Source organism: Cygnus atratus, chromosome 1, assembly GCF_013377495.2.
Source record: "Cygnus atratus isolate AKBS03 ecotype Queensland, Australia chromosome 1, CAtr_DNAZoo_HiC_assembly, whole genome shotgun sequence".
Classification (NCBI taxonomy): Eukaryota; Metazoa; Chordata; class Aves; order Anseriformes; family Anatidae; genus Cygnus; species Cygnus atratus.
In genome coordinates this window covers 89,411,723-89,424,906 of record NC_066362.1, presented here as the reverse complement: position 1 = coordinate 89,424,906, position 13,184 = coordinate 89,411,723, and the positions used below count along the sequence as shown (strand labels likewise).

The 13,184-nt window shown below is 45.8% G+C and overlaps 1 protein-coding gene across 1 annotated transcript; it reads left to right on the top strand.

The window, feature by feature from the left end:
- The first annotated feature begins 2,250 nt into the window (after positions 1-2,250).
- Positions 2,251-10,991, top strand: LOC118245040 (OX-2 membrane glycoprotein-like). The gene is made up of 4 exons (XM_035540590.1): positions 2,251-2,344; positions 3,325-3,660; positions 8,112-8,423; positions 10,981-10,991. The coding sequence occupies exons 1-4, from the start codon at positions 2,251-2,253 to the stop codon at positions 10,989-10,991; spliced, it is 753 nt and encodes a 250-aa protein (XP_035396483.1).
- Positions 10,992-13,184: the final 2,193 nt, after the last annotated feature.

The window sequence follows — 13,184 nt, the reverse complement described above, 5'->3', positions numbered from 1 at the left end:
AGCGGTGGGTGGTTAACCAGACATTTTCATGTGTGCTGTCCTCTGGTAACGTGCCGTTTTGCAGAGAGGTATGCTCTGCCATGGGTCAGGTCTCAGCTAAGCAGCCCCTCTCTGGTGTTTCTGTGCTGCACAGTCCCACACACTGTCTCACATCTGCATTACTTATGGTGGTGGTAAGAAGCACCAGGCACATTCAATTGCCTTTGGCAAGCTGTTTCCCATTAGTAGCAGCAGGTGCTGCTGCTCATACAGTTGTGCTACCTGTGGTGTACTGACCTCCAAAATCACTAAAATTCAGTGTTGGGTGAAGCTATCTCCCTCTGTTTTGCTCCATTTACAGGCAGCATCTTGAGAAGTGGCACTGAACCTGCTGACAAGGTAGGTGACCTGTTTTTTCCTGGTTTATAACTAAAACATCCATGTTTTGGTCTGGCTGTGAGAGCTGAATCTACAATTATGTGTGAGTGGCTCCGGTCAGCAGCGTTTTCCAGAAGTTCAGACTTGTGATTTATCAATGCCATTAGTCACTGGGGATGTGTGGAAATGCTGTCACTTAGTGACTGTGCAATTAATTCCTGTATACCCTTTTTTCATTTACTTGGAACTGGAGAAACCATCCCAGTGCAGCAGGAAGGAAGGGAAGAACATGAATCAGTGTTTTTCAAGACATGATTGCAGAACCATCTTCTGCCTGATCATTTCCAAATTCTCACTGCGTTTTGGAGAACACTTTAAGCCCAGGCATTGGGTGCTGTTCTGAGAAATGAAGCTGCTGTGCAGCTGAAGCAGGAGAGCATGGGATTTTACTGGCAAACAGCTAAATTTGGGAAATGTCTGAATAAGTGCACTTAAAAATATAAACTGATATCGGTGGTGGGGTTAATGAGCGGGACCTGACGTTCCTGTTGCTGTGTGTTTAAAGTTCTGAGGCAGGTTCTATTCCTATGAATAGAAAGATGTTTAAACTGGGCTCGTATTTCTTTTATGCAAAGTGCAGTTCCTTTTGTGATCGCTAAGTGGTGAGCTTCAGCTGGGAAGGCACCAGAAGTGTCTGCAGGCTTCTGGAAGTTCCATCCATGCTTTGTTTCAAAATCGTAATAGAGCTAACTTGAGTGTGCCACCAAAGCCTGGAGGGGATCTTCACTGCACTGCTCAGATCACTCTTGCCCTGACAGGAGGCTTTGGACATAGTTCCAGCAGATCCTCAGAGCTTTTCAGTTCTGAGGGTAGGGACCAGAAGTTAAATGTTTGCTTGTGAATCTGAGGTCTCCATTTCAAGGCTGGCAGTTTTCTCCTCTGCCTTACCTGGTAGAGCTCTTGGTTGTATAATAGCTGCAAAATGGTCTGGAAAAGCTCACTGGAAGTATTTTGTGTAGATTTTACATCCTTGCTTTTGGCGTGTTTCTCTATTTATTTATTTTCCAGGTAATTAATTACCACTTGAAAGCTGATAGTAGGAACTGTGTGTGAGCATGCCTGATGATTTTTTGTCACGTTATGGCTTGAGCCCATTGGCTTCCCCCAAGCACTTAGACGATCCAAGGCTAGCCCATGCAGCGATTCAAATAAATGAAAACACTTCTAATGCACTCTCAGTTGTTCGGTGTCATCATCATTTACAAAAACACAAGCCACCCAGCTAGAAAACAGAAACAGGAGGCTCAGCGTGCCAGTAAAAGTTTGATTAGCAAATGAGGTCCCGCTGGCTGCTTGCCCCACTGAAGGGTATGTGAGCAACCCAGGGACCGAGATTTGTGTTGGTTTTGGCAGCTGGCAGAAAAAGAGAAATGCAGAGGCAGAGATGATGAAGCAAAAAAAGGCACAAACACGGTGACTCAGGGGATCTGGGCCTGGCTGCCTCTGTGCTCCCTGCCTGGCAGAGGTGCTGAGCTGGTGGCAGCGGCATCTCCTGGCCCTCAGCAGCACCTGCAGCCCCGATCCTCCTGCCCTGCACTCAGCCCTGGCACCACCCAGCCCTTACCCAGGCGCTTTTCTTTCAGATGTTTTACTGCAAACACCTCACAAGAAAAGTGCTTCTGAAAAACCCAGCCTTGTAAAGCCCACCCACCCAGTGGCGCAACTGGGAAATGTTCAGTTTCTGACACTTGTCATTTTGTCCCCCCAAATTTTTGTTGTTCAGCTGGGTGCACGTGAGGCAGGAGTTTATGAGGCACCTCTTACCGTATGTGCATATAGGGAATGTCCGTATAGCAAGTGTGAGGCATATAAAAAAGAGGAAGCCGCATCGTGATGGATCAGTTGGTCGCTCGCTGGTCTCGGGGACACACAGTTGAAACGATGGTCATCTGCCTGCTTCTCTGCAGCCTCTGGAGCCTTGCCTCAGGTAATCTCCTGGTCTCTATTTCCTTCTCCTTCAGCGCTGTGATGGGTTGGCATACCTCAGGGGACAAAGCATCTGCTCCTTAATTTAATGTTGGTGAATTTGTAAGCTGCAGACAAATGTGTGGCTATATTTACATTCTCCACATCGTAAACCGTCGTGACTCACAGGACTGAAATTGGATTTCATCTCCTGATTTGGCTGAGATTTGTGCCAGAGCATGGCACTGATTTTCTGTAGCTATGATGGAGTTATTTGTAATGTTGGGCAGGGTGCTTCAAGGTTCAGACCACTGGAAGCGTGAGCATGTTACATTTGTTTTCATAATTAATAATCATGTAGAAAAGCCTGAGTTTGTTCCAAAATAGCTTCCATGGCAATAGCTTGAATTCTGCCTGTGGTGCTCCTGAGGTCTGAATAGCAAAATGCCTGGCTGGCTTCTGGGTGTCCTGCACAGCTCTGCCTGGGCAAGCCATGCCAGGCAGTTTAGACATGTCCTGGGTGGACAAGTGCACCTCTGGGCACTGCAGACAACCTCACTTCTCTTTAAAAACAATAATTTGCTTTCTCATGAACTGAATGATATGTTTTCAGTGCTGTAACTGTCCCTGCTGCTATCTCCCTTCACGTGCAGCACACACGGATGTATCCAGGTAAACTCTAAAAGCTATTATCTTAAGAGCCAGAGCACTGTGGGGTTGAGCTATCAAACCTGGGAGCACCCGCTTCACTTGCCGGTCCCTTAATAGTTTTCCTACCTGTGTCGGTGAACTGGAAGAGGAGAGTGATTAGTTTTTCCTTCTCCCTGGAGATCTCTAACCACAGGCTGTAGGAGGTGGTGTGAAGGTGTCACCTCCAGCCAGACTCCCAGGGCAACTCTGAATCGTGTTCCTGGCTATCTCTTGGCAGCGGCGTGAGGGCTGGGGCACGGGGCACCTGCTGGGGTGGTGAGAGGTGCTGAGCGCAGTCCTGCTTCTCCCCAGGCTCCGTGCAGGTGACGCACATGAAGGTGCAGTCAGTCCAGGCAGGCGGGAACGTTACTTTCTCGTGCCAGCTGGCCACAAACGAGGATGTGATACAAGTGACCTGGCAGAAGGAGATGGATGGGGACGAAGGCAACATAGCAACTTACAGTACCATCAATGGCCAAAAGATAGCAAAGGACTATGACAGCCACGTGAGCTTCGCAGACAGCGGGCTGCAGACTTCGGCCATCTCCCTTCACAAGGTCACCCTGCAAGATGAAGGGTGCTACAAGTGCATCTTCAACACCTTTCCCTCGGGGGCCATCACAGGCAGGACATGCCTCAAGGTTTACGGTAAGGCACCATAATCGCGGGTGGGCTGTTGTCTCTTTGAGGACCAGGCTGTTCCCCCCAGGGAAGAGCCTTCCCTGGTCACTGTTGGTTGCTAAAACTATGAGGGAAAGGTGGCTTGTTTTCCTCCCTGGCTCTGCATCCCTTGATGGTTTTACTTCTGATGGGAAGATGCCATCGAACGCTTCTTCTATTTTCTTCCCCTTTAAGCCAACAAAGCAGCTGGTGTGTGCCCTACGGCTTCCTCAGAGTTCCCCGGGCTCAGTGCCAGGCTGGCAGCTGGCCCCACCACAGCCACCAGCTCCAGGTGACCACCAGCCCCTGGCCCCACTGCTCTGTCAGGGGGCTCTTCCCCTTCTGTTTCTTGTGCAAATCGGCATCAGCTTGCTTCAAGGAGAGAGTTAAATCTCATGCCAGGAGTCCTGGGAAAAAAGGCGACCCTGGCTTATAGGGGAATAATGACTTAAGCAAAAGGGGAAAGAGAGGAGGAAACGGGGGAAAACCAGGCCTGACGTAGAAGTCCTTTTTCCTCTCTCCTGGGAAAGATCCTAGAGCGGAAAGGAGAAATTAGTGGGAGAAATCTTCTCGATGTTTCAGATATGAGGGGGAAGGTGAAGTTGCCCGACCGTGAGTCATTTGGACAGTAAATGCTGAGTTAGGCATTACAGGAAAATACACAAGTGACTAGCAGAGAAATCCCTTTCTGTTTACCATGTGAATCTAAACACGGGGTTAGATTGGCTTTGGTTTATCTTCTCTGTTTTTGATCCAAGCGTGGGAAATTTTCCCCAAATCACCAGCCCTGTGGCTATGATTCACCCCTTCACAGAGCTGTGAGTATGTAAGCAAAAGCTCTCATTAAAGCTAATTTAGACCATGCTGTTTAAAAGCTGCAGGTATATTCCCCTGTTCCCCAGCTGATGGCAAGGGGATTAACTTCGCTGAGCACGCTGGCAGGGATGTGCTGGGGCGCAGGGATGCTGGGCAAGGTGAGCAAGCCAGCTGACAATGCCGTCAGCCACAGATGAGCCACTGGTGTGTGTCTGCCATCCAGCGGGGATGGCCAGGGAGTTTACAGGCTGGTTATTGCCTGATTACAACAGCCGTCACCAGAGGGTTCTTCCAGGACCCGCGTGGCGTAGCGCAGGGAAGTGAAACCACAGTCAGAACCAGAAACGGTGCTGGGAAAAGCAACACAGGTACAGGCAGCAGGAATCCCAGACCTGCCTGGCTGAAAGTGGCAAGGTGAAGAACCAGCAGCAGTTTTCTATCCTGTACCAAAAGCCATTTTGGCACAGAGTATTTTCAAGTGTGCTTGGTGGGTTTCTTTCGAACTGCTGGCTTCTCTTCCCTCCGTGTTTTGCATTAGAAACACTTTGCTGATCTTTGTTGCCATAAAGGATCTAAACCCAGAAAGGGACTAGTTACCAGGTATGGAGAGAGGTGATGTGTCACTTGAGGCTGGGCAAGGCTGGCTGGGTCAGACACCTTCTGCCTGCCAGTAGATAGCCCCATCCACCTGGAGGGCTCCAGCACAGTGGAGAGGTGCCATTGCCGTTTCTTAGACAGGGAAACTGAGGCCCAGAGTTGCTGATGAGCACCCATAAAGTCTTAATGTACTCACGAGGCATACTCTAATTCCTAAAAATGTCCATCATGTTGTACCTGAACACAACGTGTCCTGTGGGTAGTTTTTCACTGGAAACAAATATTTTGTTGAAAGAGAAAAGCAGAAGTTAATTTAAGCATGTTCATCAAGCCTCAGCAGTGTGCACACGCTAACAAACAGCATAGCAGGACTTTACTGCAAAAGCAGGTCATTATAGGTTTTGATTGTGCATATGTTACAGACACCATAAGGGGAAGAGCAACCGTGTGAGATTTTCCCACATAATAAACATTCCCTAGGGTCCACCATGGGAAAGGCAGAGGACTGCCTAGTGAGAAGAATGGATTTGGGATACATGTGTGCCTGCCAAGATATGATGCTGAGCAATTTTTCTCACCCTCTCTGTGTGCCTTTATAAGCCAAGGTTCACCTTAATCTTTTGGACTCAGTTAAGATTTAATGTTGCCAGATGGCAGCAGTGGTGCCAGTCTGCTTTCCCTGATTTTTAACACCCGTGACCCAGTAAAACCCTCTCAAGGGAAATATCTGTGACAATTTTCCTTTACTGCTTTTGGATGTCGCAACCTAATATTTAAAGTTAACTCTGTGGGTGGATATGTTATTTTTATGGATCCCGTGAGTGAAAGAAGAAGTTCAGAGATCATTTATTAATCAAAACATAAACTGTTTGTGACTATTTGTGTCGTTTCAAACACAGGAGATTTTGAGAAGTTCCAGCTGAAATCCCCCTAAAATGCTATGCTTGTTTCTCTCAGAGCACTGCAAGTGGGGTTTCAACAGTTCAGTAGGGTTTGAGTTTCTGTATGTGGGTGATACAAAAAAAAAAAAAAAAAGAAATATCCACCTCATTACTCTAAGCAGTCACAGACATAGTAAATAATGAGGCATAGCCACAAAAAAAAAAAAAAAAAAAAGGCAAAGCCGATGGTGTAAAATGTCTTGCTGGCAGTTATGACTTGGACGATCCAGACAGCCTCATGAGGTGCATATGAGATTTTACCAGGGGACTATGGGTGCCATTATGCAGCTACCATGTGCCTTTTCCCCCTTTAACAGGATCATTTGATCTTATTCATATGCAAACCTTCATTTAGTGCTCAAATGGGGGGAAAAAAAAAAAAAACATTTTTCATTGTAACAGTAAACATAATCTTTTGTTTGAAGTCAGAATTGCTGAATAATAGTGATATGTTTTCTAGTGTTGTGACAAAAGTCAATTTCAGCATAAATATTTTGCTGACTTGTTATTTTTGCTATGTAAATAATATATGCATATGGTACTACTAAATATACTAATAGACAATTGTTAAATCACAGCGCATCCATATTAACTCAAACTTGAATGAAACTAAAGATACCACTGCACTTAAATGATTTTAAAAAGTAGTGTTATCAGAAACAGGCAGGCAGAAGTAGACTATGATTTGGACCTCTATGCCATCAGCTTGTGCACTGAAGTAGAGGGCAGGCTGGTGAACTGCCACCTGGAACCCTTGTACTTGGGAGACAGCACTCCCAAATGGAGTTATGTGCCTTTATGAGTCTTGGTGTGAGCAGTCTGAGCTAACTAGACTGGCTTTGAGCAGGAGTTTGGACTAGGCGGCCTCCAGATGTCCTTTCCAACCTCAGTTATTCTATGACTTTATGGCTAAGGAATAAACAGTTGATTTTGCTTAAAGTTCAACACACAAATTTTACTTTGATATTTCAAAAAAAGAAAAAGAAAAAAAAAAGTAAGGTTTGGGCACCTTTTCCATTGTCCTGTTGCCTACTAAGGAGTTTGTACTATCAGACTCCCAAAGATTTTACTCCAACACTAAACACCTTGTTTTCACTACTTTCCACGGTGGAAGAGCTCAGCCTCCCTGCATTTCTTTCTGCTTTCTTGGGAACAGATTGCCCTGATCTGGGGACAGATGTGTCCTCAGGTGTTCAGAACTTCCCTGGCGTTCTACCCAGGCTGAAGACAGCTGTCTATGCTCTTCCCCCTTCTTTATTCCCTGCAAAAACAGTTCACACAAATAGGAACCCAAAAGCTGGCTTCAAGCAAGTAAGTAGGTATGAATGTTGCCCATGGTACATCCCATCTGCTGACTAAATATGACAGCATCTGCAAATCTTCTAGGTGACAAGGAGCTTGGAAAAGTTATCTTTAACAAAAGTTTTGAGGGATACCATGACAACCCAGACGGAAGAAAAGATGTATAAAACCTCCACAGCTGAAATCCTGCGGTGTCACCAGACACAAATTCACTGTTACTGTCTTGCATTAGAAGATGCATTTAGTCCTTTGGTGCTCAAGCCTGCACATCTTAAAGAGCAGTAAATCTAATCTTACAGATGAGTTCAAGGGATAGGAACAAGCACCTTGACTCACTGAAGCTGTTCAAACCTTTCAAAGAGAGGAGGATGTGTGGTTTCACTACCTGTTGTTTTCATCACTGTTCCTTGGCTGGGATGCTGCTGTGCTGCTCTTAATAGGGGATTTGAAACTTGTATGGTTCTACCCTCTAGCCCTCTGTTTTTGCCAAGTTCTTCATTTTCAGGATTGTTTTCTGATCACTGTCATGTTCATTTGTCTCTGTCAGGGCTTTGGTGAGTGGGACGAAAGGTCAAGTATCAAGGTTGCCCTCCAAGACAACGCTCTCAGACATAGGGTCTGATTTTTGGGTGGTGTGTGTGGAGCCAGGAGTTGGGCTCGGTGATCTTTGTGGGTTCTTTGCAGCTCAGGATTTTCAGTGATTCTAAAATAACAGTAAATACAAGTGCTCTTGGCTTAAATGTAAGCAGAAATTAACGGATCTTGCTGCTTTGTGTTTTACAGCCATCTCAGATCCCAAAGTGGAAGCCAAGTTTATACCCAGTCCAGACATATCTGAAGATTCCGAGAAAGTGGTGGGGATGAGCTGCTCAGCAACAGGGAAGCCAGCTCCAAAAATCTCCTGGAGCCTTCCCAGCATCCTGCTGCAGAAACCAAGGGAATACCATGTCAGGCTCGGCAACCAGACCGTCACTGTCATCAGCAACTTCACCCACACCCTCTCCAAAATCCTCCAGGAGTACCCCATCGCCTGCGTGATCCAGCACCCATCTCTGAACGTGACCCTGGCCCTGCCCATGGACAGCCTGGCACAGGGTCAGTACACAGCCCTGCTCCTGCTCTGGAGCAGGAAACACAGAAACATCTCCTGGGGTAGATCAGAAGCTCCTCGGAGGGCTGGGGGGCAGGTGGGGAAGGCCCCTGAAGAGCAGCTGGGATGGGGGGGGGACAGGCAGATTATGCAGCACTTGGTGCCCATTAGGGGTGCTGTGGTGTGTGCCAAACACAGGTGGTACTGCTTGTATGTGTCCTTGCACGTGCTCATGGTGCCTCATTAGTTCCTTCTGAGCCTGGGGATCAGCTAAGGGATGTCCAAAATGGGTTAGTTTGGTTTGGTTTTCTTCATGGACAAGCATGCCTGAGCATCCGCTGCTTTCTCCACAGGTCAGGACAGTGCCATGGCACTGTCTGTGGCCACCGTTGTGGGAGTGATGGTCCCTCTGATTTCCCTCCTTCTCCTCGCCTGCTTCCTTCGCTGCTGCCTGAGGCACCTACGTGACCCAGAGAGAAACCTGGCCCGGCCTGGCTGGGTAGGTCTTTGTTCCCTTGCCAAGGAACAGCAAAGTTCAGATGGCAACCATACCCTTACACCGCTCTTCTGCATCTCTTAAAACAACCCATCTATTATGTATGGCATGGCCAAGCCATGCCTTCAAGGAAGCATCTTGAACAGAACAGGGGCTCTTGAGGAAGAGCGTGCCACCGTGTGGTGCTCAGGATGGGAAACACGGCCACACGTGAGCCTGTGGGGTGCTGTGAAGGATGCAAGTTCAAGGCAGGAGTGAACCCAGCGGGATGCTGCAGCTTGACCAAGTCCCAGTCCTGTTTTGTGCTGAAGGCATCTCAGCCTCCTTGCAGGATGCATATGAGGTGTGCACCCTTGCTTTTAATGCGTGTTTTGGGGAGAGAAAAAAAAAAAAAGAAAAAAGGCAGTGGCAAGAACTACAGTGCATTTCTTCCACACATGCTATCCCTAAATCCAAGCTGAAGTCTGCTGAGGGGGTTGTGAGAAGCAAAACTTAAGCTACCATGCTCTAGCACCGACAGGTGCAAAACCCCATTTGCTAATGCAGGCAGACCAAATCTGCTCCCCTGAACTTAAGACATCCATATATTTTTCAAAAAGTAAGATAAAAAATCTCTTCTGCTAGGTCCTTCCTGTATGTGTCAAGGACAAGGCATGTGGACAGTCCATGCTTGTTGGCAAGTAGGGTGCCACTGCGCCACCCAACAACTGAGATCCTGCACACCCGACACCCCGACACATGGACACCTTGGACTGTCAAGTTAACCTGCTGTGAGATCACAACCAAGGAAATACAGAAAAAAAAAAGACTTTTTATAATATATATTTATTTATTTTGTTATACAACCATATTCCGTTTTTTAGAAAAAAAAGCTGTGAAATATTTATTTGAGAAGCTAAGACTCTTGGCTATGTGGAACTGCATAATGAAACCTTGTGGTTTGCATTTTCTATACTGCGTTTACTCCTTTCTCATACGTTAATACCAGAGGTTCAAAGCTGGGTGGGGGCTGCCTGAGGCGGCATGGTGTTTTGTGGGGCCGCTGACTTGGGGGATGCTGCCTGTGGGTGGAGGGAGGCAGCAGGCACGTGGGGCAAGGCTGCTGCTGTTGTGATTTTTTGGGATCTGAACCTTCTCCCAAAGGGCTCAGGAGAGCACATCTGCAGCCGGTCCAAATTTGTAACCCTAGTGCCAGGGGCTGTAAGTTCTGAGCCATCAGGCACCAGGAAATTGCCAGCTCTCAACTCCACCGGCCTTTCCTAGAAAGGGATGTAAAAGCAAAGGGCTTCATGTCTTCCCTTCCTTCCTTTCTCCTCCCCGTGGCCAACAAGCCGAGTCATCTGAAATGAAAGAGAGTGGGTGAGCTGAGAATGAATAAACCCAATTCTTGTCATAGAAAAAAAGCTTTTTTAAACCTCATAATTTTTAGTAATAGCTGATCTGGTGAGTGCAGGGAAAGGGGAACTGCTGCAGCCCAGAAGCCCTCACAATTGGGGAATTTTTCTCCTTTATTGTCAAAGGAAGAAACCTCTTTTTTTTTTTTTTTTCCCAGACTTCCCCAGAACTGCAATTTAGGTTTCCTCTTTGCCTGCATGGGAAAGGGCCATGGAGGGAGGCAGACCTTCCCCAGGGGTATTTTGTGCCCCATGGAATGCAGGCAAAGTGACCACTGATCCAGGCAGTGGTACATCAGACTTTACTCAGTGGGGTTCACGCTTGCTCTTCAGGTTTTTTTGGTTTGAGGTTTTGTTTGTTTTGTTTGTTTTTGGAGAGTTTTTAAAAATGTTTGCTTCTAATGTTTAGATTAATGCTTTTTGTTGTTGTTGTTGCTATTGTTTTTTAAAGATGAGTGTTTCTGCAGTAGACTTGACATGGGAATGAAAAGGATTTTCAGAGGGGAGATAAAAAGGCACAAAGCTGGCAAGAAACCCTTATTAAGCATAGGAAGATTGTAGAGATGATGTGTTTTTATTTTTTTACAAGTTGTTCATCTGGAGTGGAAGCTGGGTTTGGAGTCAATAAAATACCTACTTATGTGTGTTTTTGTAACTCCTTTTACTTTTTAGTTGAATGTTGAATTGTGAAAGGCTTTTATAGGTTTCTGCTTACCAGCAAAACAGAACTAGAGAGCAAATGAAAGGGGGGATGTGGCAGCATACAAGCAAAATGTTGTACAGTAAGGAGCATATTATTGATCTATTTGTCTTTCTCAGTATAGTATGAGAACAGCAAATGACATCCAAAAGCAGAACATGTAAAACTGATATGTGTATTTGTCTTCATAATGCACAAAACCAGCCAGTGAAATACAGTGCCATAAAATGCTACATGCTACTGTTGTTGTTTGGCTTCACATAGCAAAGGTCTGTTAGCTAGGGGAGAAGAGTACAAAACAGGTACAGACCATGTTTCAAAGAACAAACAAGCATGTGACTAAGGGGATCAGAAGTTTTTACTGTGGGTGAATAACAACCTAACTGTTGTTCTGAGGTTTCTTTATTATTATCTTGTGCTTGTCTGTCAGCTTATCTCTGTGAACAGTTTGACAGTAACTCTTTAAGGATTATATTTCACATGGGCTTATTCATATGTTTAGTATTTAACAAATTGTATCAAAGGTTATAAAATGTTGCCAGTTTTGCATAGGTCTGGAAAAACAAAACAAAACAACAAAAAAGAAGAACTTGAAGCACAATGGACGGCTGTATTTTCCTTCTGTCAATGCAGTGGTGCGAAGCAGGTTAACTTTGTAAGTAAGTGGAAGAGGAGCGTATCTTCAAAGTTTACACTGCGGGAATGTTCTGAGCTAGTGTTGCCATCACCAAAAAAAAATCACCAAAAGCCTAGGTAATAGTAGGCAATGGAGGCGACGTGCTACAACCCAAGGCTCCCAGCAGCCTTGTGTGAAGCCTAGGTACAGAGGAAATGACTGAGTGGGGAAAGAAAGCTAAGGACAACTCTAACAGGGAGTTTTGCTGGCAGTGTAGGCTGGTAACTGAGCCTGAAGTGGGTGCTCCCTGTTGCACTTTCTTGCATTTCTCCCCCTGCTAAGTGTTTTTTGTTTGTTTGTTTTCTTTTTCTTGTTTGCTTTATCAAGCCATGGGAATGGGGTTGACTTTTTTCTCTAGGACTTTGATTTTCCAGGAGGTGCGTGATGGGTTGTCTTTCTTCACCTGGAAAATCTAAGTCAGGTCTAACTGAGGAAAAGGAAAACTCTGTGGCATAGTGGTGGCAGTTCATTGGAATGCAAAAAATTGGGAATGAAAAAAGAAAAAAGAAAAATAGTTTAAAAGTTGAGCAGTAGCTACAAGAGCCCTGACAAGAGGTTGATGATCTTGTATGTGGCCAGACCTCTGGCCAGGGATATGCTCAAGGCTGTTCATGGTGTGTGCTGGCACCTTTGCAGCGAGGTGGCTGAGGCCACGTCTCCTGAGGAGGAGGCTTCATGTAGTCTGCACCTCTTGGCTTTGATCCTTTGATCTTGTCAGTAGCCGTCTGGTTATAGGATATTGAGAAAGTGTCCTTTTAAATTCAGTCAGGGTTCTCTTTTGTTTTCGGGATTTTCTTGCACCTGTCTAGAGCAATAGGAGCAAGAGCTGTGGGAGGAAACAGCCCTGCCCCTGCGTTAAGGGTGAACGCAGGAGACAACTTTCTTGAATTGTATCATCTTTCATTTTAAAAAGCTCTAAATCAAGGCAAATGAACCACATAGTGCAAAGCATTAGGAGAAAGAGCATGGAATATTCCACTCTGCATATCTCCATAGTATAATATTTGTTTATATTTAGATACGGTAAATGAATCAGAGGCCAGACAGTGTTTTTTGAATTTATTCATATCAGAATACATTGAAGCATTATTCTAAGGCTGTGCAACATGTCTAGACTCGTGTTTTGGCATGCCAGGCTGCTTCAGGGACTCCCCGTGCTGTTACTTCTCTCTCTCTGGGTGCCAGGTTCCTGGTTCACCAGAGCAGTAACATGTGAAGGATTTGCCCCAGCAGCTCTGGCTGAGGATGTGGCTTCCTGTCGCTGAAGTGCTGCCCTTAGACATTTGGCAAGACACAGCTGAAATTGGAAGAATATACTTTTTTCAAAAACCACTACTGGCAGATGCACGGGACTAAATCCATGCAGTGAAAATGAACTTTGTTATGGCAATAGAAGATTGAAAGCATCATTCATCATTTCTCTATTGCATGGTGCTGAGGAATGATTCATCTACTAAATGCCACATCAGTCAGTTTTGTGATGAACTCATACTTGGGAGA

Coding starts and splice junctions, on each gene's coding strand:
- LOC118245040 (XM_035540590.1), top strand. CDS start 2,251: ATGGATCAGTTGGTCGCTCGCTGGTCTCGGGGACACACAGTTGAAACG. Junction 2,345..3,324: donor CCTCTGGAGCCTTGCCTCAG/GTAATCTCCTGG, acceptor GCTTCTCCCCAG/GCTCCGTGCAGGTGACGCAC. Junction 3,661..8,111: donor GACATGCCTCAAGGTTTACG/GTAAGGCACCAT, acceptor TGTGTTTTACAG/CCATCTCAGATCCCAAAGTG.